The sequence below is a fragment of the Erinaceus europaeus genome, chromosome 9 (assembly GCF_950295315.1).
Source record: "Erinaceus europaeus chromosome 9, mEriEur2.1, whole genome shotgun sequence".
Lineage (NCBI taxonomy): Eukaryota > Metazoa > Chordata > Mammalia > Eulipotyphla > Erinaceidae > Erinaceus > Erinaceus europaeus.
In genome coordinates this window covers 76,459,662-76,483,071 of record NC_080170.1, presented here as the reverse complement: position 1 = coordinate 76,483,071, position 23,410 = coordinate 76,459,662, and the positions used below count along the sequence as shown (strand labels likewise).

The following is a 23,410-nucleotide window of genomic DNA, read 5'->3' as shown; positions in this document are numbered from 1 at the left end:
GGTTCTTTCTCTCTGTGTATCATTCTTCATGAAAAATAAATAAAATCAAAAAAGGGGATTAAAATATGAAAAATCTGCTACCTTAGCAGTTTTTTTGCTTTTTTTTTTTCTTTCATTTGATAAGACAGAGAGAAAAACTGAGAGTAAGAGATAATGAGGAAGAGAGAGACACACCTGTAGGACTGCTCCTGACTGTGAAACTTTCCCCCTGCAGGTGAGGACCAGGGGCTTGAACGCTGGTCCTTACACATGGTAATATGTGCACTCTACCAGGTGTGTCACTGTCCAACCTACACCTATTTTCTGCCCAATATGTGATTCCAGCTGTCTCAAAGCCAAGAAGAGGACATACTCAGCACACAAGGTGTCATGTAGTAGCCGCCTTTTAATTTGGGGTCTTCAGGTACATAGGGATCTCCACCACACAAGACTTTAGCTCCCTGCCAAGAAAGAAGAGGAGAAACTGTGTTTCCCTTTATCCATCTCAGAAGAGATGCACTCAGGTGGCCCTGAATTGAAGCCATTCCATTCAAGGACACAGAGAGCACCACTCCAGACAGGTTGAGCAGCTCTCCCCACACAGAAGGGACAGCGGGGCTGGGCACTCAGGAGTCCCTACCCCACTTTCTCACCTGCTCCCTGGCCAAGCGCACAAACTCCAGCACACGCTCCAGGTGTGGCCCATTGATCAGAGGACCCATCCTGGTATCTTCCAGAAGGGGGTCTCCGATTTTTATCTTCTGTGTCTGTCTCACAACCTCTGCAGTAAATTTATCAAGAATATCCTTCTGCACAAATACCCTTGTACCATTACAGCAAACCTAAAGGACAAAGAGGGTATGTTAAGTTTGAGAAAAAGGAGAGCAGCCCAATAGCTTCCAGTTTTTGTTTTTGAACCAGAGCTCTGGCTTATGGTGGTGCTAAGGATTGAATCTGGGACCCCCAACAGCTTTGCTTTGAAGACAGGATGCTTGAACATACAAGACTTCAAGTTCTCTGGCCTTCTAAGAAGGTCATCTTGAGGTTTCCTGGCCTTCTGAAAAACAACTTCTATAAACAGAATACAAAGAGAGTTCTCTGTTGCTTACCACACTGAGCATAATCAAGTCATCATGCCCAGCAGCCCTCTCTCTGGGATCATTATTCCAGTTGTAGTACTTTGATTCAACCTGCACTTACTGATTAGAATTGGTTCGTGTTATCTAATAAGAGAAATGTTAGATTTGATCTCACATAGGCTGTGGACCAGTAGAAAGGTATTTGTGTGTTGGAATGGAATTTCCATTCCAGGGGTGTCAGAATGGAATTTCCAGTTCAGATGAGCTTGCTTGAAAAGAAAAAGATTTCATGCCCCAGGAGGTAGTGCAGATATTGAACCTTTAAGCATGAGTGTGTGAGTTTGATGCCCAGCACTGCATGTGCCAGGGTGATGCTCTGGTTCTCTCTCCCTGTGGATGTGCCACCCTATAAGAGCACAGCATCTGCCCTTTGAGACAAAGAGCTGTGGTTTTCTGCATGTTTACATGTTCTTTTTTTTTTTTTTTTGCCTCTGCATGTTTACATGCTCTGTTTTTTGTTGTCGTTTTTTTGCCTCCAGGGATCCTCATTGCCTGCACCATGAATCTACTGCTCCTATGTGGGGATAATTGTGAAAGCATGGTAAAAGCATAGGGGAACCCCCATCATAAAGATGGAGGTCTGAAAAGATACCCGACCTGTCAGTCTCTCCCTTTCAGGGGTCAAGCATAGAGGGAAAAGCTTTCCTCAGTTTCCCCTTGTCAGTCTCCCAAGCATCACAAGAACTTACACCCCCCTAACACTTAACTCATTTCCTTGTTATAAACCAAATGGTATGTCTGCTTAAAGTTCACTACAGTTCACCTACTTTGGTCACACATACTCCACATATCAACATTCTACCTTGACCAAAAGGCTCTTCTTTCTATTTCCTTAACTCCCTCCTCCATTTTGATCTAACTCCTCTATCTTATCTCTCTGCCTTCAAGGCTCCTCTGTCTGCTTCTCCCTTGCCACTAATCATTCCAGAACTCCCCTCTACCACTATCAATTCTCCTCACTCCTTAGAACCTTCATCATGAGGGTTCTGACCTTCAAAACCTATCATTATCACCACATATGAAAAATGTCCTTTGCTTCCTTCTGCTACTTAAACTCTGCTTCTGTACAATAAACAGATCATTTGCAACCAAATGGTCTCCTGGTCTTTTTCTGTTGTTAGCCACTAGAGTTAACATGAGAGGCCAATATGGCTTACCTCTACTGAGGGCCCCCATGCAAGTGCCAGCACTCCTAGAGGCTATTTTTTCCATTTTGTTGCCTTTCTTGTTTTATCGTTGTTTTGATTATTATTATGTTGTTGGATAGGACAGAGAGAAATGGAGAGTGGAGGGGAAGCCAGAGAGGGGGAGAGAAAGATTGACACCTGCAGACCTGCTTCACTGCCTGTGAAGCGATTCCCCTGCAGGTGGGGAGCCAGGGGCTCAAACTGGGATCCTTACGCCGGTCCTTGTGCTTCGCACTATGTGCACTTAACCCACTGTGCTACAGCCCAACTCCCTGTTTACATGTTCCTAAAGACCCAAACAACTATCAGCCTTTTCTACATATATCTTCATATCAGGTGCTCAACTGAGCTGGAGACTTTAAAGAACAGGGGTGGGGCAAAACTAGATTAAGATCTGAGAGATTCTAGCATATGCAAAGATCTAGGTTCCAGCCCCACTCCTCACCTGCAGAAAGGATGCTTTATGAGCAGTGAAGCAGGTCTGCAGGTATCTATCTTATTTCCACTCTGTCTTCCCTCCTCTCTCAATTTCTCTCTGTCCTATCAATACTAGAAAGAAAACACATACAAAAAAAAAGAGGAAAAATGGCTTCCAGGAGTGGTAGATTTGTAGTGCCAGCACCAAGTCCCACTGATAACCCTGGTGGAAATAAAAATAAAAAATAAGGGGCTAGGTGGTGGTGCACCTAGTTAAGCGCAAACATAGTGCACAAGGACCCAGGTTCAAGGCCTTGATCCCCACCTGCAGGGGAAAGCTTCACTAATAGTAAAGCAGGGCTGTAGGTATATCTGTTTCTCTCCCTCTCTATCTTCCTCTCCTTTCTAAATTTCTGTCTCTATCCAAAATAAATTAAAAGATAATAGTAATAATAAAAGCAAGCCAAGCCCCCCCCCCCACCTATGGACATTGAGTCTTTGACAAGGTGCTCAGACTATTAAATGGAGAAAGGAGAGTCTCCTCAATAAATGATGTTGGAAAAAATGGATTGAAACATGTAGAATGAAACTGAACCACTATATTTCACCAAACACAAAAGTAAATTCCAAATGGATCAGGATTTCAGTGTTAGACCAGAAACTATTAGATACTTAGAGGAAAATATTGGCAGAACTCGTTTTCATCTAAATTTTAAAGGCATCTTCTGTGATACAAATTCAATTATAAAGAAGACTAAAGCAAAAATAAACCAAATGGGACTATATCAAATTAAAAACCTTCTTCACAGTAAAAGAAACTACCACCCAAACAAAAAGAGCCTTTACAGAATGGGAGAAGATCTTTATATGCCATACATTAGACAAGAGGCTAATAACCAAAATACTTAAAGAGCTCACCAAATTCAACAACAAGAAAACAAACTGAGGTATAAAAACAGATGAACACAAAGTGCATGCCCTCCTGATTCACCCTATGTAGGTATTTTAAGTTATGTACCTGGTAAAGATTTGTATTTCCTCTGTGATATAGGGACATATAGCCAAAGTCTATATTTCCTCTGAGCCTGATGGGTCTCACAGCAATCAGTGACTGCAGCTACCTAACCTCCTCCCTCCACAATCCTAGCAGGACAGCCTAGCATGAAGAGGTAAGACCCCCATATACAACTAGCACCAGGGCCCAATACAGTGTGCCAATATCTGTATTCTCTTTGTAACCAAGATGTAAAACTCTATATAGACAATGTTCCTTTGTTTAGGGCAGAGAACTTCCTGGAGAGATCCAGATCCCTCACCCTCCGATATATTAAATTCTTCTCTACACCCAGCTCTGGTCTTGTATTTGGGTATGATTTCTGCAACATTTTGATGCCGTGACTCGGATCCCTGACACAAACAACTACTGCCAGAGCCCCTGATTGGGCAGACTAGAGACTGTGTAACATGTGCCCAGGTTCTCTCAAGTCCCCAAGAATTCAGTATACCAGGACAATGCTAACTGAAGATACAGAAGTAGACTATTCAAAATTAAAGTGTCAAGGTGGAAGGGAGCACAAATACCTCTTAGCACCTGTCTATATAAATTCTAAGTGATAAGAAGCCTTTCTTGCACTAAAAATGCTAGAGAAGTAGCAAAGGTTTTGCTACAAGAAAGAATTTGGAGACATGGCCTCCCACATCAGTCTACAAGGATCAAAGGCCTGCATTTATGGTAAAGACTATGCAAGGATGAGCCTGGATTTTGAAGATTAGCTAGAAACTACATGCTGCCAAAAGGCTACAGAGTTTAGGGCCCTTAAGCTACTTGAGCCAAATATTAGAAGAGACTTACATGCCCTGAATATATTTCCCCTAACTATACTCTGAGTCAGATTTAACCTTTGAGATCCTGTACTACTAAAGAGAGACCCCTCCCCCAGTAAGTAAATATGACTCTATACCTAGTAAGATTAGAGACAAATGGATCAAAAAGTTTTAGGGAAAAAAAATTCTGGGAGTCGGGCAGTAGCACAGCTAGTTAAGCGCACATGGAAGCAAGAAGGATCCTGGTTTGAGCCCCCAGCTCCCCACCTGCAGGGGAGTCGCTTCACAAGTGGTGAAGCAGGTCTGCAGGTGTCTGTTTTTCTCTCCCCGTCTTCCCCTCCTCTATCCATTTCTCTGTCCTATCCAACAACGATGACATCAATAACAACAATAACTACAACAACAATAAAAAACAAGGGAAACAAAAGGGGAAATAAATAAAAAAAAAATCCTGTGTCCCCTAAGAAACTGGGTTCCACTAATCTGAGCCCAGAGACATAGTCTGAGTAAAAGCTATTTGTTCAAGTTACAGGCATTGCTCTGCAGATCTGTCACCCTGCCAAGCTACCTTCGCAGGCGGGAGACAGACAACCAGGGACTCATGGCTGAGCTTGGCAGCAGTATCTCTGCTTGGAACGCAGCACAATCTAAACTATCTAAACTATATATAATCACAATCCTGTCCTTATATATATACTCGTCAAGTAGGGTGGAAACAGAATGTGACGTAGAGAGGGTGGAGTGAAAAGTGACTGGTGCAAATCAGGGTGTACTACAAGAGGGGGCAGAGCAAAAAGACATCATGAACCAGTGGGGATTAAACCAATGTCCTGCAGGCAGGACAGTGCTTAGTTAACAGTGGTTATGTAAACAGAATACAGTGTTAAGCAGGGGGATTAAACCAATGAAACAGAAGGGGTCTTAGAAGCATACCAACAATTCCCCCTTGCTTTTTAACTAATGGCCATAGTATCAGGAGTGTGAGGTGAACAGAAACCTATATCGTACAGGCATTTCCAAAAGAACTGGCACAAGACATGGAGGAACAAAATAGGAGAGCAGCAAGAACCAGTGTGATGCCAAGGGGAGGTCTGAGGGGGGCATTTCCTGCCTCAAAGGGCAGTGCCTAGCAGACAAAAGGGCATTTCTTGCCTCTGGGGGCATCTATTGCCTCAAAGGGCATTTCCTGCCTCGGTGGGCATGACCTAGTAAGGAGGGAGCGTTTCCTGTCTCTGGGCACAGGGCCTGCAGGCGAGGGGCCATGGCCTATAAAGTCCCAAGGCAGCTGGCTGCAGTCAGCTTCAAAAAACCCAGCAGCATAAAGGGAAACTGCTGTAAAGTTGTGTAAAGTGTCCAAGAGGTGTACCAGTAAGTCCGATGGAAGTGTCCGTTCAAAGTAGATGACCACGGAAGAAATGCCAGGGGATGAAACGCTGCACGTCTGTCTTGATGGGGAATTTCAGCCACCAGAATTCCATTTTTCTGTAGAGAGTGAGCTTTGGAGTCTGTGAATTAGTTTCTTCAGGTCATGCCAGGTCACATCATTGGTTTTGGGGGTGTGTTGTAGTCATGCCATCTTGTGGGTGATGTCAGAGAACAGGGGTCCAAATGGATTTCCGGGGGTTCCATTTGAGCAGATGCTTTTTCATCTGAAGACCTGACAGCTGTAATTCACTTACTTGTGAAACAAAACTTGTAGCAGATTAGAAGTTTACTATAACTGATAACTCCATTATAATTGGAAGTCCTTTCTAGTATGATTTTAAGGTTGTTTAAACAGTTTAAACTCAATAAAATGTGGAAAGGTAAACAGAAGAACCACGGTTAGAAGCCTAAGGCATGAAAATCATTAACATAATCATTGCACTATCTACTCCGCCCATAACTCATACCGTTTTCAGGATTAAACGTTTCAGATTTATGCCAAGAGGTAAAAAAGAAATCAAAGAAGGAAAAAACAATTTTTGGATTGTTTCTGGATGTCTCTAGAAATCATGGCTGCGTCCAGCTTTTTTTTTTTTAAGTAAATGTCATACAAAAATTTAGTCATTCAAATCACTCTCTTATGAAACGCAACTGAAAGCAGACAGCAAACTTAAAATATTCAGAGAGAACAACAAGGGGGAAATCGAGAGAAAAGCGGTAGGCAGTTTTTGCTTCTTTCATCTTGAACCAGATTATTCAGATCTTACCATGTAGCATCATGAGTCCCTGGAGGGCATCCTAATCCAAAAAGCTCCTCGAAATTCCATTTAGGGTGCTTCTGACTGTTCCTGCAGGATTGCAGGTATCTATTTTTAAAAGTGTCTTCCCATCGAAGAAAGAATCGAATCAGGAGGGTAGAACTAACCACGTGTCTCCATTCTTGGGGACTGCCAGGGTACTGGAGGATGCTCTTCAAGTTAGAGTAGTCCTTCTCCATGGGAAACATGTGAGAGGAAGTCCAAAAAGTCCAAGGAGAAATCTTCGCTAATCTTCCAAGCTCTACGATCACAGTCATAAGAAACCAAAGTGTGGCCTGGAGCAAAATGTAGTCCTTCTCCTCGGGAAACATGGGAGAGGGAATCCAGAAAGTCCCAGGGTATATCTCCATGCATCTTCCAAGCTCTACGATCACAGTCATAAGGAACCAAAGTTCCCAGTCAGAGAACCAAAGTGTGAGCCCACAGCAAAATGTTCCAGAGACAGAGAAACTGTCTCATGATGAAAGAGCAGAAGCTTTGGAAAACCTCTTCATAAGTAGAAAGGCAGGCCATGGCAGCTTTACTTATCTGGTCTTCTTTGGTCTGCTGCATGTGTGTGGATCTGAGATTCCTGTCCCTGTTCGGGTGCCATTATTCCGAGCTAGCTTCGCAGGCGGGAGACAGATGACCAGGGACTCAGGGCTGAGCTTGGCAGCAGTATCTCTTTATTCATGTGGAACGCAGCACAATCCAAGCTATCTAAACTATATATAATCACAATCCTGTCCTTATATATATATACTCGCCAAGTAGGGTGGAAACAGGATGTGACGTAGAGAGGGTGGAGCAAAAAGTGACTGGTGCAAATCAGTCAGAGAGGGGGTGGAGCAAAAAGACATCATGAACCAGAGGGGATTAAACCAATGCCCTGCAGGCAGGACAGTGCTTAGTTAACAGTGGTTATGTAAATAGAATACAGTGTTAAGCAGGGGAATTAAACCAATGAAACAGAAGGGGTCTTAGAAGCATACCAACATCACCCTAGAGTGACAAAGGCTGCCAAAGACTTGCAGACAGAGCTGATTCCTCCAAACAATAGATAAACAGCCTAGGAGTAGAAGGGAGACCTGAAGAGTCCCTTAGAGCACCATCCAGCAGTGTAGACAGCAGAAAGAGATCTTCAGCCTTGCTGCAACCACCACTGGAAGCTGGTTGCCCTGCACACAGCAGAAGCTTGAGGAATTGCCACCAGGAATAAATGCATTATCCCCTCCTCCCTGTGACCTGTGTTGTCCCAATTGTTTTGGCCTTTTCTATTTATTGTACTGTAAACTGTGACCTTAACCGATTGGGGCCATATAGGGAGACTCCTGTTAGTCCTTTACTATTCCATGTGCATAAGAAATTTCCGATGGGGTATGTTTAATTCATTCCTCTTTGTTTCTCAATGACTTAGTCAAAACATTACACTTAATTGTGTTTATGATACTAATGATTAAGAGAAAAAGTGAAAGTCACTATAACACCTGTTGTATGTTTCTACTGTGTACACTGCAATTTATGCGACTGCTTTGTTCTGCTTAGTGCCCTGATTCAAGGGCAATTATTCCTGATAAGGTGGTCAAGAAGTGGGGGTAGGGGGGAGAAATAATTTCAAAATTTTAGCCCCTGGATATACTTAAGGTTATGTGTTTATAAAATGATGGTATATGATTGTGATACATTTATAAATGGGCCACAATATAAGACAGAAAGACTGAAAATATAATAAAGGGTTTAAATGTGGAAAAAGTCTAAGATAGCTTTAGATACCAAAGTAAAAAGCTCTGGTGTGGGTAGGGAGGGTGGGGGAGAGTACAGGTCCTGGAAAAGGATGACAGAGGACCTAGTGGGGGTTGTATTGTTATGTAGAAAACTGAGAAATGTTATGTATTTACTGTCAACTGCAAAACATTAATACCCAATAAAAAAATTTAAAAAAAAAGATCAATACTTATACATCTGTGGCAATCCCCTACACAAAAGGTAGACCAACAGAAACTGAACTCAAGGAGGCTATCCCATTTAAAATTGAATCCAAAAAGGTAAATTACATATCCTTTTCATAGAAGAATATCATTAAAATGCCAATCGTGCCAAAAGCGATCTATAGATTAAATGCAATCCCTTTTAAATTCCCAATAACATATTTCAAGGAAATTGAACAATTTATCAAAAAAAATTGTGTGGAACCATCATAAAAAGCACAATAGCAAAAGCTCTCCCAAGGAAAAACAAGAAAAATTGAGGCATCACAATTCCTGATATCAGGTTATACCTCAAAACAATAGTAGTTAAAACAGTGTGGTATTGGAAAAAACATGGACATATGGCCCAATGAGATGGGATAGGAAGACTAGAACTTAACCCACACACGTATAGGCACCTTATTTATCACAAAGGGGCCAAAACTCCCTAATGGGGAAAAGAAAGTCTCTAACAAATGGTGTTGGGTGATTTAGACAGCTACATGCAGAAAAATGAAACTAGACTACCAATTAACATGATACACCAAAATTAACCCCAACTGTATCAAAGATCTGGATATTAGAACTGAAAGTATAGAATAGATACAGAAACCTATCAGTGAAACATTTCATGACATTAATATTTAAAATGTATTTGGAGACATTACCCCATGGGCAAGGGAAAGAAAAACAAGATTGAACAATTGTTGTTTTCGACGGGCTGGCTTCACGGGCGGGTAACAGACGACCAGGGACTCATGGTTGAGCTGTACGCAGTATCTCTTTATTCATGCAGGACGCAGCACAATCTAAGCCAAGCTAAGCTAAACCTAACACTACAACTTCAACTTACCACTACCAAAACGAACAATGTTGTTCTTACATACTTTCCAAGTAGGGTGTAAACAGGATGTGATGTAGAGAGGGTGGAGAGAAAAGTGACTGGTGAAAATCAGGGTGTGACAACGAGAGGGGGCAAAGCAGGTGAGAATTCTACCACTGAACCACTAATGCCCTGGAGGGAGTGTGCTGCTTTATGTAAATGTAAAAGTGATTTATGTAAATAGACCGCTTTGAATGGGATCAAACCAATCCCTTTTTTTTTTTTTTATTTTATTTATTTATTCCCTTTTGTTGCCCTTGTTGTTTTATTGTTGTAGTTATTATTGTTGTTGTTGTTGTTGGATAGGACAGAGAGAAATGGAGAGAGGAGGGGAAGACAGAGAGGAGGAGATAAAGATAGACACCTGCAGACCTGCTTCACCGTCTGTGAAGCGACTCCCCTGCAGGTGGGGAGCCGGGGTTCGAACCGGGATCCCTATGCCGGTCCTTGTGCTTTGCGCCACCTGCGCTTAACCCGCTGCGCTACAGCCCGACTCCCCAAACCAATCCCTATACAGGCATACCGGTGTTGGTTAAGCAGAAGCCAGGGGGAGCTGGCATACTACCCAACAAACAATTAAGACTATATCAAATTAAAAAGCTTCTACATATCAAAAGAAAATTCAAGGGTCAGGTGGCGGTACACCTGCTTAAGTGCACACACTACAGTGCACAAGGACTTGGGTTCAAGCCCCTGGTTCCCACCTGTAGGGACAAAGCTTCTGCAGTGGTGAAACAGGGCTGCAGATGTCTCTCTGTTACTCTTTCTCTCTATCTCTTCCCTCACCTATATTTCTATCCAATAATAAAAATAAAGAAAGGTTCATAAGATAAAAAGGAAACCTAGCAACTAGAAGAACATATTTGCATACCACACCACAAGTTGATATCAAACATCTATAAAGAACCCATATAGCTCAAAAGAAAGAAAAAAAAACCTAACTGTAAAAAGTGGGCAGAGCATGTGAACAGTTTTCTAGAAGAGATATACATGTCACACAAACATATGCAGAAATGCTAAAATTTACTCATCACCAGAGAACTGAAAAATTAAAGCCACACTAAGATACCACTTCACACCTGTGATAATTCCCTTTATCAACAAAGCAGGAGAGGATAAAGGATATGGAGAGAAAGAAACTATTACACTGCTAGTGGAAATGCAAACTGGTACAAGCACTATGGAGAACAGTATGGGGAATCTTTAAATACATACATATGTAAATATCTTATTATCTAGAAACTTTAGCTTTTTAACCAAAAGTGGGGTAACACTATTTTAAAGGGATACCTGTATCCCCATGTTCATAGCTGCATTATTCATAATAGCCAAAATATGGAAACAACCAAAAATGCCCCTCAGCAGGTGAGTGGGTAAAAAAGTTATGTCACATATACTCAATAGAGTGTTATTCCTCAATAATGGTATTGTATATTTGGGATAAAGTAGGTGGAATTAGAGAAGATTATGCTTAGTGAAACAAAACAAGTAAGGAGGTAGTTACAGGCAAGATGGTTTTTCTCATGTGTGGAATATACAGAAATGAACACAGGAATTTGAAACAAACAAATAGCCAACCCATATCTAGATTGTAGAAACCTATGATTACAAGCCACTCTAAAGGCTTTTCACAAAAAAGTTAAGATTGAAGTCAAGACTGATGCAGTTCAACCAAAACCAGTTAGCCAAGCAACACCTCCAGTCCAAGAACAAAAACAAACAAAAGAAAAAGGACAAAGCAAGAGTAGACAATTACGCAAGTCAACTGTCAACTATGAATTCTAGAAATGGTGGGAAGAGAAAGGAAAGAAGAAAAAAGAGAAAGAGTCCAAGCTGAGTCAGACTTCTTCCACAAGATAATTCAAACGAGTGCCAGTGAATACAGAATGAAAAAAAACAAACAAAAAAGCAGTGAAATGAAAGAGATTTTCTTTTTGTATCAGCTAGCAGGAGAGAAAAAGGAAAGTGAAGAAAAAGAGAGAGAGAAAAGTAATTTCCTCCAACAATGGATAACACACCCAATAACACCAGTCACCTATCAATGGAAAAAGCAACAACAGTTAACTTTGGTCAACCTGGAGATGAGGGAATAGACAAGTGCAATTAGTAATAATAATAAAATAAAATAGAATAAAAAAACTGTAACAGTCAGTATGCAGCTTAGACCACTCCAGATTGGCTGCACACAGCCTGGTCCCCTTGCTAAACCAAGCAAAAACAAACAATTACAAGAAGCAACTATAGAGGAGTCAGGCAGTATCACAGCTGCTTAAGCGCACATGGCGTGAAACGCAAGGACTGGCCTAACGATCCCAGTTCAAGCCCCTGGCTCCCCACCTGCAGTGGAGTCGCATCACAGGTGGTGAAGCAGGTCTGCAGGTATCTGTCTGTCTGTCCTCCTCTCTGTCTTCCTCTCCTCTCTCCATTTCTCTCTGTCCTATCTAACAATTACGACATCAATAAGAACAACAATAATAACACAAGGGCAACAAAAGGGAATAAATAAATATTAAAAAATAAATAAAATAGGGAGACTTCCGGAAGCGGAGCTACAAGTAGCAGCAGATCGCTTTCTCTCCTCTCCTCTCCCAGATCAACTAGAAATACCAAAGAAGACCACCCAGGACCGAAACAAGACAGGATTAGAATGACCACAGGAAGCCACTAAATCACCGGTGAGTACAACACGTGTGGCTGGTGACAGAGAGGAGAGAGGAGCGTAAGGAGAGATTAAGTGACTGCTAACAGTCCAGCAATTTATCAGTTGAGACACCACCTCCAGTCTGCTCCACCAACAAGGGGACAGCTGAAGGGCGGAGAGGACTCCCCAGAATCTCACCAAGTGGAACTCTGAGTCTCCATTGCTACTGCCCTCAGAATCTGAAGCAGCAACAGGGAGGGACACCAGGAACAGAGATCTAACCAGGAAAACTCAGGAGAAGACCTATACCTCTGCATAGCTGAGAGGTTGTGAAAGTCTCTTTGCATAACCACTGGATTATCTCTGCCACACCCTGCTTTATCTCTTGGTCAGGAGTCAGTGATTAAGCTAAGAAGCCTATTGATAGTTTAAAATCCCTCAGGCTCCCATAGCCTACAGGGAAGAAAAAAAAGTGGCTTTTAAACCACTGAGCTACAACTCAGGGATTAAAATACTATTGAAACAACTGTTAGCTTCCACCACTGTGAACCCTTTAATTAACTTATTAAGACACAAGTGAATCCAGGCAACAGTGAACAATAATTTGAAAAGTACTGATAAAGGGAACTCATAACATAATATATAAAATGGTTAAAACAACAATAAGAAATATTGGAGAATCGAACCAGGACAAGAGTCCAGCTAAAAGTCCTCCAGAGGGTGAAGCACAAAATAACGAGTTCAACATCCAAACACTGGCTAAGGAAATATTCACAGGAGTAAAGAATTTGAAAAAATTATAATCAGAAATACAGGAACAACAAATGAGACTATGGAAGAAAATACTAATTATCTCATGGTTATTAGAGAGCTGAAAGCTAAAATCGCTGAGCTAAGAACGCAACTAGCTGAACAAGCTAAAACAGTAAAAGAGCAGGGCAACAAAATAGATGAAATCCAGAAAACAGTAGAGGGCAGAGAGAATAGAATCTCTGAGGCTGAAGACAGAATTAGCAAGATTGAGGATGAATTAGAGACAACTAAAAAAGAAGTAAGAGATCTCAAAAAGAGATTAAGAGATGCTGAAAACAACAACAGAGTCCTATGGGATGACTTCAAAAGAAACAATATATGCATTATTGGCTTACCAGAGGAAGAAAGAGAAGGAGAGGAAGAAAGCATTTTCCAGGCCATAATAGCTGAAAACTTCTCTAGTCTAGACAACATCAAAGACATAAAGATTCAAGAAGCCCAGAGGGTCCCAAACAGAATTAACCCAGACCTAAAGACACCAAGACATATCATACTTAAAATGGAAAGGAATAAGGATAAAGAAAGGATCCTGAAGGCTGCAAGAGAAAAATAGTCACATACAAAGGAAAACCCATAAGATTAGCAGCAGACTTCTCCATACAAACACTACAGGCCAGAAGAGAATAGCAAGATATCTATCGAGTGCTCAATGAGAAAGGCTTTCAACCAAGAATGCTATATCCTGCTAGACTGTCATTCAGACTAGATGCAGGCATCAAAACCTTCTCAGACAAGCAACAGTTGAAGGAATCAACTACCACCAAGCCTGCCCTGAAAGAAGTTCTGAAAGGTCTCCTATAAACAATGAGACCACCACAAATAGGACATGTATCAAAACACTCTAAAACTCTACAAGAATGGCGTTAAAATATCTTCAATCTTTGATATCAATAAATGTCAATGGCCTGAATTCACCTATTAAAAGACACAGAGTAGGAAGATGGATCAGAAAACACAACCCAACAATATGCTGTCTACAGGAAACCCACCTAACTCAACAAGACAAACACAGACTTAATGTGAAAGGATGGAAAACTATCATACAAGCCAGTGGCCCACAAAAAAGGGCAGGAACAGCTATTCTCATATCTGACACAATAGACTTTAAAATAGATAAAATTACAAAAGATAGGAATGGACACTACTTAATGCTCAGAGGATCAGTCAATCAAGAGGACTTAACAATTATTAACATCTATGCACCTAATGAGAAGCCATCTAAATATATCAAACGTCTACTGAAAGAGCTACAGCAATATATTAATAGCAACACAATCATAGTAGGGGACTTCAACACCCCACTCTCTCAACTTGACAGATCATCCAGGCAGAAAATCAATAAAGAAATAAAGGAGCTAAATGAAGAGATAGATAAACTAGAACTATTGGACATTTTCAGAGTCATTCATCCCAAGAAACTGGAATACACATTTTACTCAAATCCACATGGGTCATTCTCAAGGATAGACCATATATTAGGCCACAAAGACAGCATCAGCAAATTCAAGAACATTGAAATCATCCCAAGCATCTTCTCAGACCACAATGGAATTATAAACTAACACTTAACAATCAACAAAAGATTAGTCACAGTCTCAGAATGTGGAAGCTCAACAGTACACTTATTAACAACTTCTTGGTCAAAGAGGAAATCTAGGAAGAAATCAAAATGTTTCGAGAATTCAATGAAAATGAAGACACAAGCTATCAAAATATTTGGGACACAGCTAAAGCAGTACTAAGAGGGAAGTTCATAGCTATACTAGCACACATTAGGAAACAAGAAAAAGCACTAGTAAACAGCCTGATTGCACATCTTGAAAACCTAGAAGAAGAACAACAAAGGAACCCTAAAGCAACCAGAAGGACAGAAATCACTAAAGTTAGGGCAGAAATAAATAACATTGAGAATAAGAAAACCATACAAAAGATCAACAAAAGTAAATGTTGGTTCTTCGAAAGAGTAAACAAAATCGACAAACCTTTAGCCAGACTCACAAAACAAAAAAAGGAGAAGACCCAAATAAATCGGATAGTAAATGAAAGAGGAGATATCACAACAAATACTGCAGAAATTCAACATATCACGCGAGGCTTCTATGAACAACTATATGCCACCAAGCTAGAGAACCTGGAAGAAATGGACGATTTCCTAGATACCCACCAATTTACAAAACTAGGTCAAGAGGAAGTGGATAACATGAACAGGCCCATCACAGCTAATGAAATTGAAACAGTTATCAAAAATCTCCCCAAAAATGAAAGTCCTGGACCAGATCCTTTTACAAATGAATTCTACAAAACCTTCAAAGAAGAACTAATACCTCTACTTTTAAAAGTCTTCCAGAAGATTGAAGACACTGGAATATTCCCTGCCAGCTTCTATGAAGCCAACATCACTCTGATACCAAAAGCAGACAGGGACACAACCAAAAAAGAAAACTATAGACCAATATCTCTGATGAACATAGATGTTAAAATACTGAACAAAATTCTAGCCAACTGGATACAGCAGTATATCAAAAAGATTGTTCATCATGACCAAGTGGGGTTTATCCCAGGCATGCAAGGTTGGTTTAATATACATAAATCAATCAATGTGATCCACCACATCAACAAAAGCAAGACCAAAAACCACATGGTCATATCAATAGAGGCAGAGAAAGCCTTTGACAAAATACAACATCCCTTTATGGTCAAAACACTACAAAAAATGGGACTAGATGGAAAATTCCTGAAGATAGTGGAGTCTATATATAGCAAACCTATAGCCAACATCATACTCAATGGTTAAAAACTAGAAGCATTTCCACTCAGATCAGGTACTAGACAGGGCTGCCCACTATCACCATTACTATTCAACATAGTGTTGGAAGCTCTTGCCATAGCAATCAGGCAGGAGCAAGGAATTCAAGGGATACAGATTGGAAGAGAAGAAGTCAAACTCTCCTTATTTGCAGATGACATAATAGTATACATAGAAAAACCTAAGGAATCCAGCAAGAAGCTTTTGGAAATCATCAGGCAATACAGTAAGGTGTCAGGCTATAAAATTAACATTCAAAAGTCAGTGGCATTCCTCTATGCAAACACTAAGTTAGAAGAAATTGAAATCCAGAAATCAATTCCTTTTACTATAGCAACTAAAACAATAAAATATCTAGGAGTAAACCTAATCAAAGAAGTGAAAGACTTGTATACTGAAAATTATGAGTCACTACTCAAAGAAATTGAAAAAGACACAAAGAAGTGGAAAGATATTACATGTTCATGGGTTGGAAGAATTAACATCATCAAAATGAATATATTACCCAGAGCCATCTACAAATTTAATGTTATTCCCATCAATATCCCAAGCACATTTTTTAGGAGAATAGAAAAATGCTACAAATGTTTATCTGGAACCAGAAAAGACCTAGAATTGCCAAAACAATCTTGAGAAAAAAGAACAGAACCGGAGACATCACACTCCCAGATTTCAAACTGTATTATAGGGCCATTGTCATCAAAACTGCTTGGTACTGGAACATGAATAGACACATTGACCAGTGGAATAGAACTGAGAGCCCAGAAATGAGGCCCCAAACCTATAGACATCTTGTCTTTGACAAAGGTGCCCAGACTATTAAATGGGGAAAGCAGAGTCTCTTCAACAAATGGTGTTGGAAACAATGGGTTGAAACATGCAGAAGAATGAAACTGAACCATTGTATTTCACCAAATACAAAAGTAAATTCCAAGTGGATCTAGGACTTGGATGTTAGACCAGAAACTATCAGATACTTAGAGGAAAATATTGGCAGAACTCTTTTCCACATAAATTTTAAAGACATTTTCAATGAAACAAATCCAATTATAAAGAAGATTAAGGCAAGTATAAACCTATGGGACTACATAAAATTAAAAAGCTTCTTCACAGCAAAAGAAACCACTACCCAAACCAAGAGACCCCTCACAGAATGGGAGAAGATCTTTACATGCCATACATCAGATAAGAGTTTAATAACCAACATATATAAAGAGCTTGCCAGACTCAACAACAAGACAACAAATAACCCCATCCAAAAATGGGGGGAGGAATTGGACAGTATATTCACCACAGAAGAGATCCAAAAGGCCGAGAAACACATGAAAAAATGCTCCAAGTCTCTGATTGTCAGAGAAATGCAAATAAAGACAACAACGAGATATCACTTCACTCCTGTGAGAATGTCATACATCAGAAAAGGTAACAGCAACAAATGCTGGAGAGGGTGTGGGGTCAAAGGAACTCTCCTACACTGCTGGTGGGAATGTCAATTGGTCCGACCTCTGTGAAGAACAGTCTAGAGAACTCTCAGAAGGCTAGAAATGGACCTACCCTATGACCCTGCAATTCCTCTCCTGGGGATATATCCTAAGGAACCCAACACATCCATCAAAAAGATTTGTGTACACATATGTTCTTGGCAGCACAATTTGTAATAGCCAAATCCTGGAAGCAACCCAGGTGTCCAACAACAGATGAGTGGCTGAGCAAGTTGTGGTATATATACACAATGGAATACTACTCAGCTATAAAAAATGGTGGCTTCACCATTTTCAGCCGATCTTGGATGGACCTTGAAAAAATCATGTTGAGTGAAATAAGTCAGAAACAGAAGGATGAATATGGGATGATCTCACTCTCAGGCAGAAGTTGAAAAACAAGATCAGAAAAGAAAACACAAATAGAACCGGAAATGGAATTGGCATATCGCACCAAAGTAAAAGACTCCAGGGTGGATGGGTGGGGAGAATACAGGTCCAAGAAGGATGATAAATGACATAGTGGGGGTTGTATTGTTAAATGGGAAACTGGGGAATGTTATGCATGTGCAAACTATCGTTGTACTGTTGAATGTAAAACAGTAATTCCCCAATAAAGAAATAAATTTCAAAAAAAAAGCAACTATAAAAAATCCTCCAGAGGTAAATCCAGGGAGATACCTATTCTTTGCCAGGCAAGAATGAGGCTCTTACCAGCCCCTTTCAAAAAGGAAAAAAAAAGGGGGGGGGGCTTTGCATGGAAAGAAATCTTCCCTCTTGATGACATCTTTGCTGAGCCAAGAATTTTGATAAAGAAATTAGCTCCAAGGAAGCCTGCCAGGAGTGGCTGTGTCACACTGCTCTCTCTCTCCAAAACTGGCCCAGAAATCCTACCTTCACCAGAGCAGCTTCCTTTCATAGCTCACACCAGGTGTTGTCTCTTAGCTCTGCCTCCGCAAAACACTTTCTTTTGAAAAACTCAACTTCCAGACTTCCGGAGGCAGGGCTACAGAGCAGCAGCACCTGTGTTTTTCTCCTCTCCTCTTCCGGTTCAACTCCGAATACTAATGCAGATCACTTGGGACCATAAAAAGACAGGACTATAATGACTTCCAGAACCCACCAAAACACCCTTGAGTGCAAACACGTGGCTGGTGGACAGGAGAGACTGAGCGACTAGTAGCAGTCCAGCAGTTTAATGATTGAGGCATGACCTCCAGTCTGTTTTACCAACAAAAAAGACTGCTGAAGGGAGGAGAGGACTCCCCTAATACTCGCCAAATGCAACTGTGAGTCTTCATTGCTACTGCCCTCAGAGGCTGACATCGGAGGACACAGAACTGACCAGGAAACTCAGAAGATCTACACCCCGGTGCCCTAGTAGTGGGCTGTATAGTAGGAGCCTTTTTACATTGTTCTCCTGATGAGAACATGGTGAATAATTGCCTCAGAACCTACAGATTATAAACGGGACAGCTAACAAAATTGAAAAAGTTATCAAAAACCTTCCCAATAATAAAAGTCCTAGACTAGATGATTTTACAAATGAATTCTACATAACCTTCAAGGAAGACTTAATACCTCTAGTTAAGACCTCAAGAAGATTAAAGACACAGGAATACTCCCAGCTTCTATGAAGCCAGCATCACTCTGATACCAAAAACAGACAGGGATACAACCAGAAAACTACAGACCAATATCTCTGATGAACATAGATGCTAAAATATTGAACAAAATTCTAGCCAACTGGATACAGCCGTATATTAAAAAGATTGTTCATCCGGGGTCAGGTGGTAGCGCAGTGGGTTAAGTGCACATGACGCAGAGTGCAAGGACCAGCGTAAGGGTCCGGGTTCGAGCCCCCGGCACCCCACCTGCAGGGGAGTTGCTTCACAAGCAGTGAAGCAGGTCTGCAGGTGTCTATCTTTCTCTCCCCTTCTTTGGCTTCCCCTCCTCTCTTCATTTCTCTCTGTCCTATCCAACAACGATATCAATAACCACAAAAAAAGTTAAACAAGGGCAACAAAAGGGAAAATAATTTTTTTTTTTAAAAAGAGTACATAGTGTGAAGCATAAGGATCCAGGTTTGAGCCCCTGCTCCTCACCTGCAGGGGGGAATGCTTTATGATTGGTGAAGCATTCTCCCTATCTCCCCCTCCTCTTTCAATTTCTCTGTGTGTTCTATTAATAAAATGGAAGGAAAAAATAAAATAAAATAAAATAAAATAAAATAAAATGGAAGAAATATCCACCAAGGGAAATGGAATCATAGTGCTGGCACCAATTTAAGAAGAGAGAGAAAGAGAGATGAATATGGGATGATCTCACTCATAGACAAAAGTTGAGAAACACTACCATGATGCCAACCTGACTTCCCTGGGCAGATGACTTCACCAACGTGTCGTGTGTACCATGCGCTAACTGATTGTGCCACTGGAGCTCCACACTATTGTATCCTGGAATCCCACCTTGTTAGAGCCCTACCCTACTAGGGAAGGTAGAGATAGGCTGGGGATATGGATTGACCCGTTAAAGTCCATGTCCAGTAGAGAAGCAATTACAGAAGTCAGACCTCCTACTTTCTATGCCCCATAGAGATCTTTTGTCCATACTGCCAGAGGAATAAAGAATAGGGGAGCTTCCAATGGAGGAGATAGCAAATGGAACTCTGGTGGTGGGAACTTATATAAATTGTACCCCTCTTATCCCACAATCTTGTCTATTATTATTAAATCAATAATAATAATAAAGAAATTGAAAAATAAGAAAACATGAAGCAGAACTTGGACTGGCGTTTGGTGTATTGCAACAAAGTAAAAGACTCTAGTGTGGGAAAGAGGATTCAGGTCCTGGAACATGATAGCAGAGGAGGACCTAGAGAGGGCTGAATTGTTATGTGGAAAACTGAGAAATTTTACACAGATACAAACTCTTGTATTTTACTGTTGACTAGAAACCATTAATCCCCTCAATAAATACAAGAAGAAGAAAAAAGCAAGCCAGAGTCTGAAAGACAAGAACAAAAGAATGGTCCAGATTAAAGCCTAGAGATGACATGAGGAAATGTAATATGTCTTTCTTGATTAAACCTTGGGTCCTTAAAATTTTTTTTCATTGTCTTAATCAACATCAATTAGTTGGAGCAGTCTGAATAAGAGCTGCAGACTGAAATAAAAGCATGACATCAAGTGACTGATTTTACCAAATATGTTGTGCTTACATAAAAGAAAGCACCTGTTTCAAGGAAATGCAGGTATTCCAAGGCCAGGAGTATTATGCCTACAACTTTCAAGGAGACCCAAAAATATTAACACTTGCAGGAGTCAGGCAGTAGCACAGTGGGTTAAGCACACATGGCGCGAAGCACAAGAATGGCGTAAGGAAACCAGTTCTAGCCCCTGGCTCCTTACCTGCAGGGGAGTTGCTTCACAGGTGGTGAAGCAGGTCTGCAGGTGTCTGTCTTTCTCTCCCCCTCTTTATCTCCCCATCTCTCTCGATTTTTCTCTGTCCTATCCAACAACAATGACAACAATAATAATAACAACAACAATAAGGGTAATAACAAGGACAACAAAAGGGAAAAAATGGCCTCCAGGAGCAGTGGATTCATAGTACAGGCACCAAGCCCCAGCAATAACCCTTGAGGCAATATATATTAATACTTGCATACAAACAGAATGAGGAAGTAAATACAATAAACCTGGTTCAAATAGACTGGAAGGTGGCACAGTGGATAAGGTACTGATTAGACTGTTAAGCATGAGGTCCTGAGTTCATGTGCAAGAGCAATGCTCTGGTTCTCTCTCTCTCTTATGAATAAATAGTAAAATAAGATGCATAAATAAGCCCAGTTAGCTCAGCTCCTCAGTATACCTGTAATTATTTCCAAATACAAAGCTTGAAAGGCATGGGGCAGGGGAGGGTAGATAACTCTTGGGGCCTCCCTGGGGCAAGCACTTACCTCGCCCTGGGTAAGGAAGTTGGCCATCAGTGCCCCCTTCACTGCGTTAGGCATATCACAGTCTGAGAAGATGATGAGGGGCGACTTGCCTCCAAGTTCCAAGGTCACGGGTTTGATTCCTTTGGCTGACATTTCCATGATCTTGCAGGGCCAGAGAGGAGATTACATGCAGGTGAACCAGACACTGAGACCCCACCCCCATCTTGCTCTATATGTGACCCGTACCCTTGTTCCTCTCAGTCTACTCTGCACCTTATCTCTTTCAAATCTTTTTTTCAGAGAAAGAAAGTGACTAAAGAACCAAAGCTTCCTCCAATGCTGTGGGAGCCAAGCTCAAACCTGGATCACACACATGAAAAAGGAGAGCACTATCCAAATGAGCAATTTCAGTGACCATCCCCCCCAATATTCCTTTTGGGGGAGGGGGCACCAGTGCTTCATTGGGGGCTCCAGGCCTGCACAATTCCATTGCTCCTGGTGGATTCTTTCAGCCTTCAGAATATAACATGGCAATGCTTCACCACTCAAGGAGATTCCCCTATGTGTAGTACTCCCACATCGTGATCAAGGGTTCCAGCCTAGGTCCTTGTGTATGTCAAAGTATGTCAGCTACTAGGTGAGCTATTTCCTGGCCTATTCATTTATTTACTGTTAAATAAAGATGTTTAGGGGGAGAAGAGAGAGGCACTACAACACCAAAGCATCCTTTAATAAGGAACAGGCTGAGCTCAAACCTAGAACAGGCACATGGCAAAGCAGTGCACTATCCAAGTGAGTTATGTTGCTGGTCCCTGGCCCCTCTTCAAAACATTCTTTTCCATTGCCAGGGATAGTTCACGCAGTAGGGCTCATACTCTGCCACATGAGAGGAACATGACACCAAACGGGTAAGTTCTACTTCTGTAGTCTCTCTTTCTCTTTATGATTAGCAAAGAGAATGAAGAAGTCAGTCCCAAAGCAGTAAAACAGTGAATGTGTGTGGTCCTTACACTACACACAAAATATTTTTCAGGGAGTCGGGCAGTAGCATAGTAGGTTACGCACACGTGGCGCAAAGTGCAAGGACTGGTATAAGGATCCCAGTTCAAGCCCCCGGCTCCCCACCTGCAGGGAAGTCACTTCACAAGCAGTGAAGTAGGTGTGCAGGTGTCTATCTTTCTCTCCTTCTCTCTATCTTCCCCTCCTCTCTCCATTTCTATCTGCCCTACCCAACAACATCATTAACAATAATAATAACTACAACAATAAAAAACAAGGGCAACAAAAGGGAATAAATAAGTATAAAAAAATAAGTTAGGGACAGCAACTTTTAATAACCCAAGTAGAGAATAAAATATGCAATTCATAAGAAAAAAAAGAAGAAAAAATACATATGTTTCAGACAAAATCCTACCTCTTGCTATAAGGATGGAGATGGAGGGGGTCATGCTAAGTGGAATAACTCAGGAGGACAAGTGAATTATTTTACTTCTTTTTTTTTTCTGAATGATGATTTCACGTCTATAGTGAGACAGAAAACAAGAAGGGGCCAGGGAAATAGCACATGTGGTAGAGAGCCAGACTTGCATCTACAGCACTGCCTTTCCTGGAGTGGCGCTCTGGCTTCTCTCTCACTCAACTGAAAGTCTTTTTATTTTTATTTTATTTTATTTTATTTTTTATTTATTTATTTTCTCTTTTTGTTTCTCTTTTTGTTGTTTTTCGTTGTTGTTGTAGTTATTATTGTTATTGATGTTGTCATTGTTAGATAGGACAGAGAAAAATGGAGAGAGGAGGGGAAGACAGAGAGGGGCAGAGAAAGATAGACACCTGCAGACCTGCTTCACCGCTTGTGAAGCGACTCCCCTGCAGGTGGGGAGCCGGGGGCTCGAACCGGGATCCTTATGCCGACCTTGTGCTTTGTGCCACCTGCGCTTAACCCGCTGAGCTACAGCCCGACTCCCGTCTTTTTATTTTTTATGCCACCAAGATTATCACTGGAGTTTAGTACCTGCAGGACATATCCACTGCTCCTTATGGCAGTGGATTTTATTTTTTTTCCTTGTTCTTTTTGGACAGAGAAAAATTGAGAGGGATGGGGATAACAGGAG

The 23,410-nt window shown here is 41.1% G+C and overlaps 1 protein-coding gene across 2 annotated transcripts in view; it reads right to left on the bottom strand.

Moving 5' to 3' along the window:
- ALDH9A1 (aldehyde dehydrogenase 9 family member A1) overlaps positions 1-23,410 on the bottom strand; it is a 44,825-nt gene that overhangs the window by 6,842 nt on the left and 14,573 nt on the right. For both annotated transcript variants that reach the window (XM_016195095.2, XM_007538777.3), the window contains exons 6-8: positions 21,321-21,461; positions 633-821; positions 353-440 (exon numbers count right to left, since the gene is read on the bottom strand). In XM_016195095.2, coding sequence (XP_016050581.1) covers positions 353-440; positions 633-821; positions 21,321-21,461 — 418 coding nt within the window. The remainder of the gene's footprint in view (positions 1-352; positions 441-632; positions 822-21,320; positions 21,462-23,410) is intronic.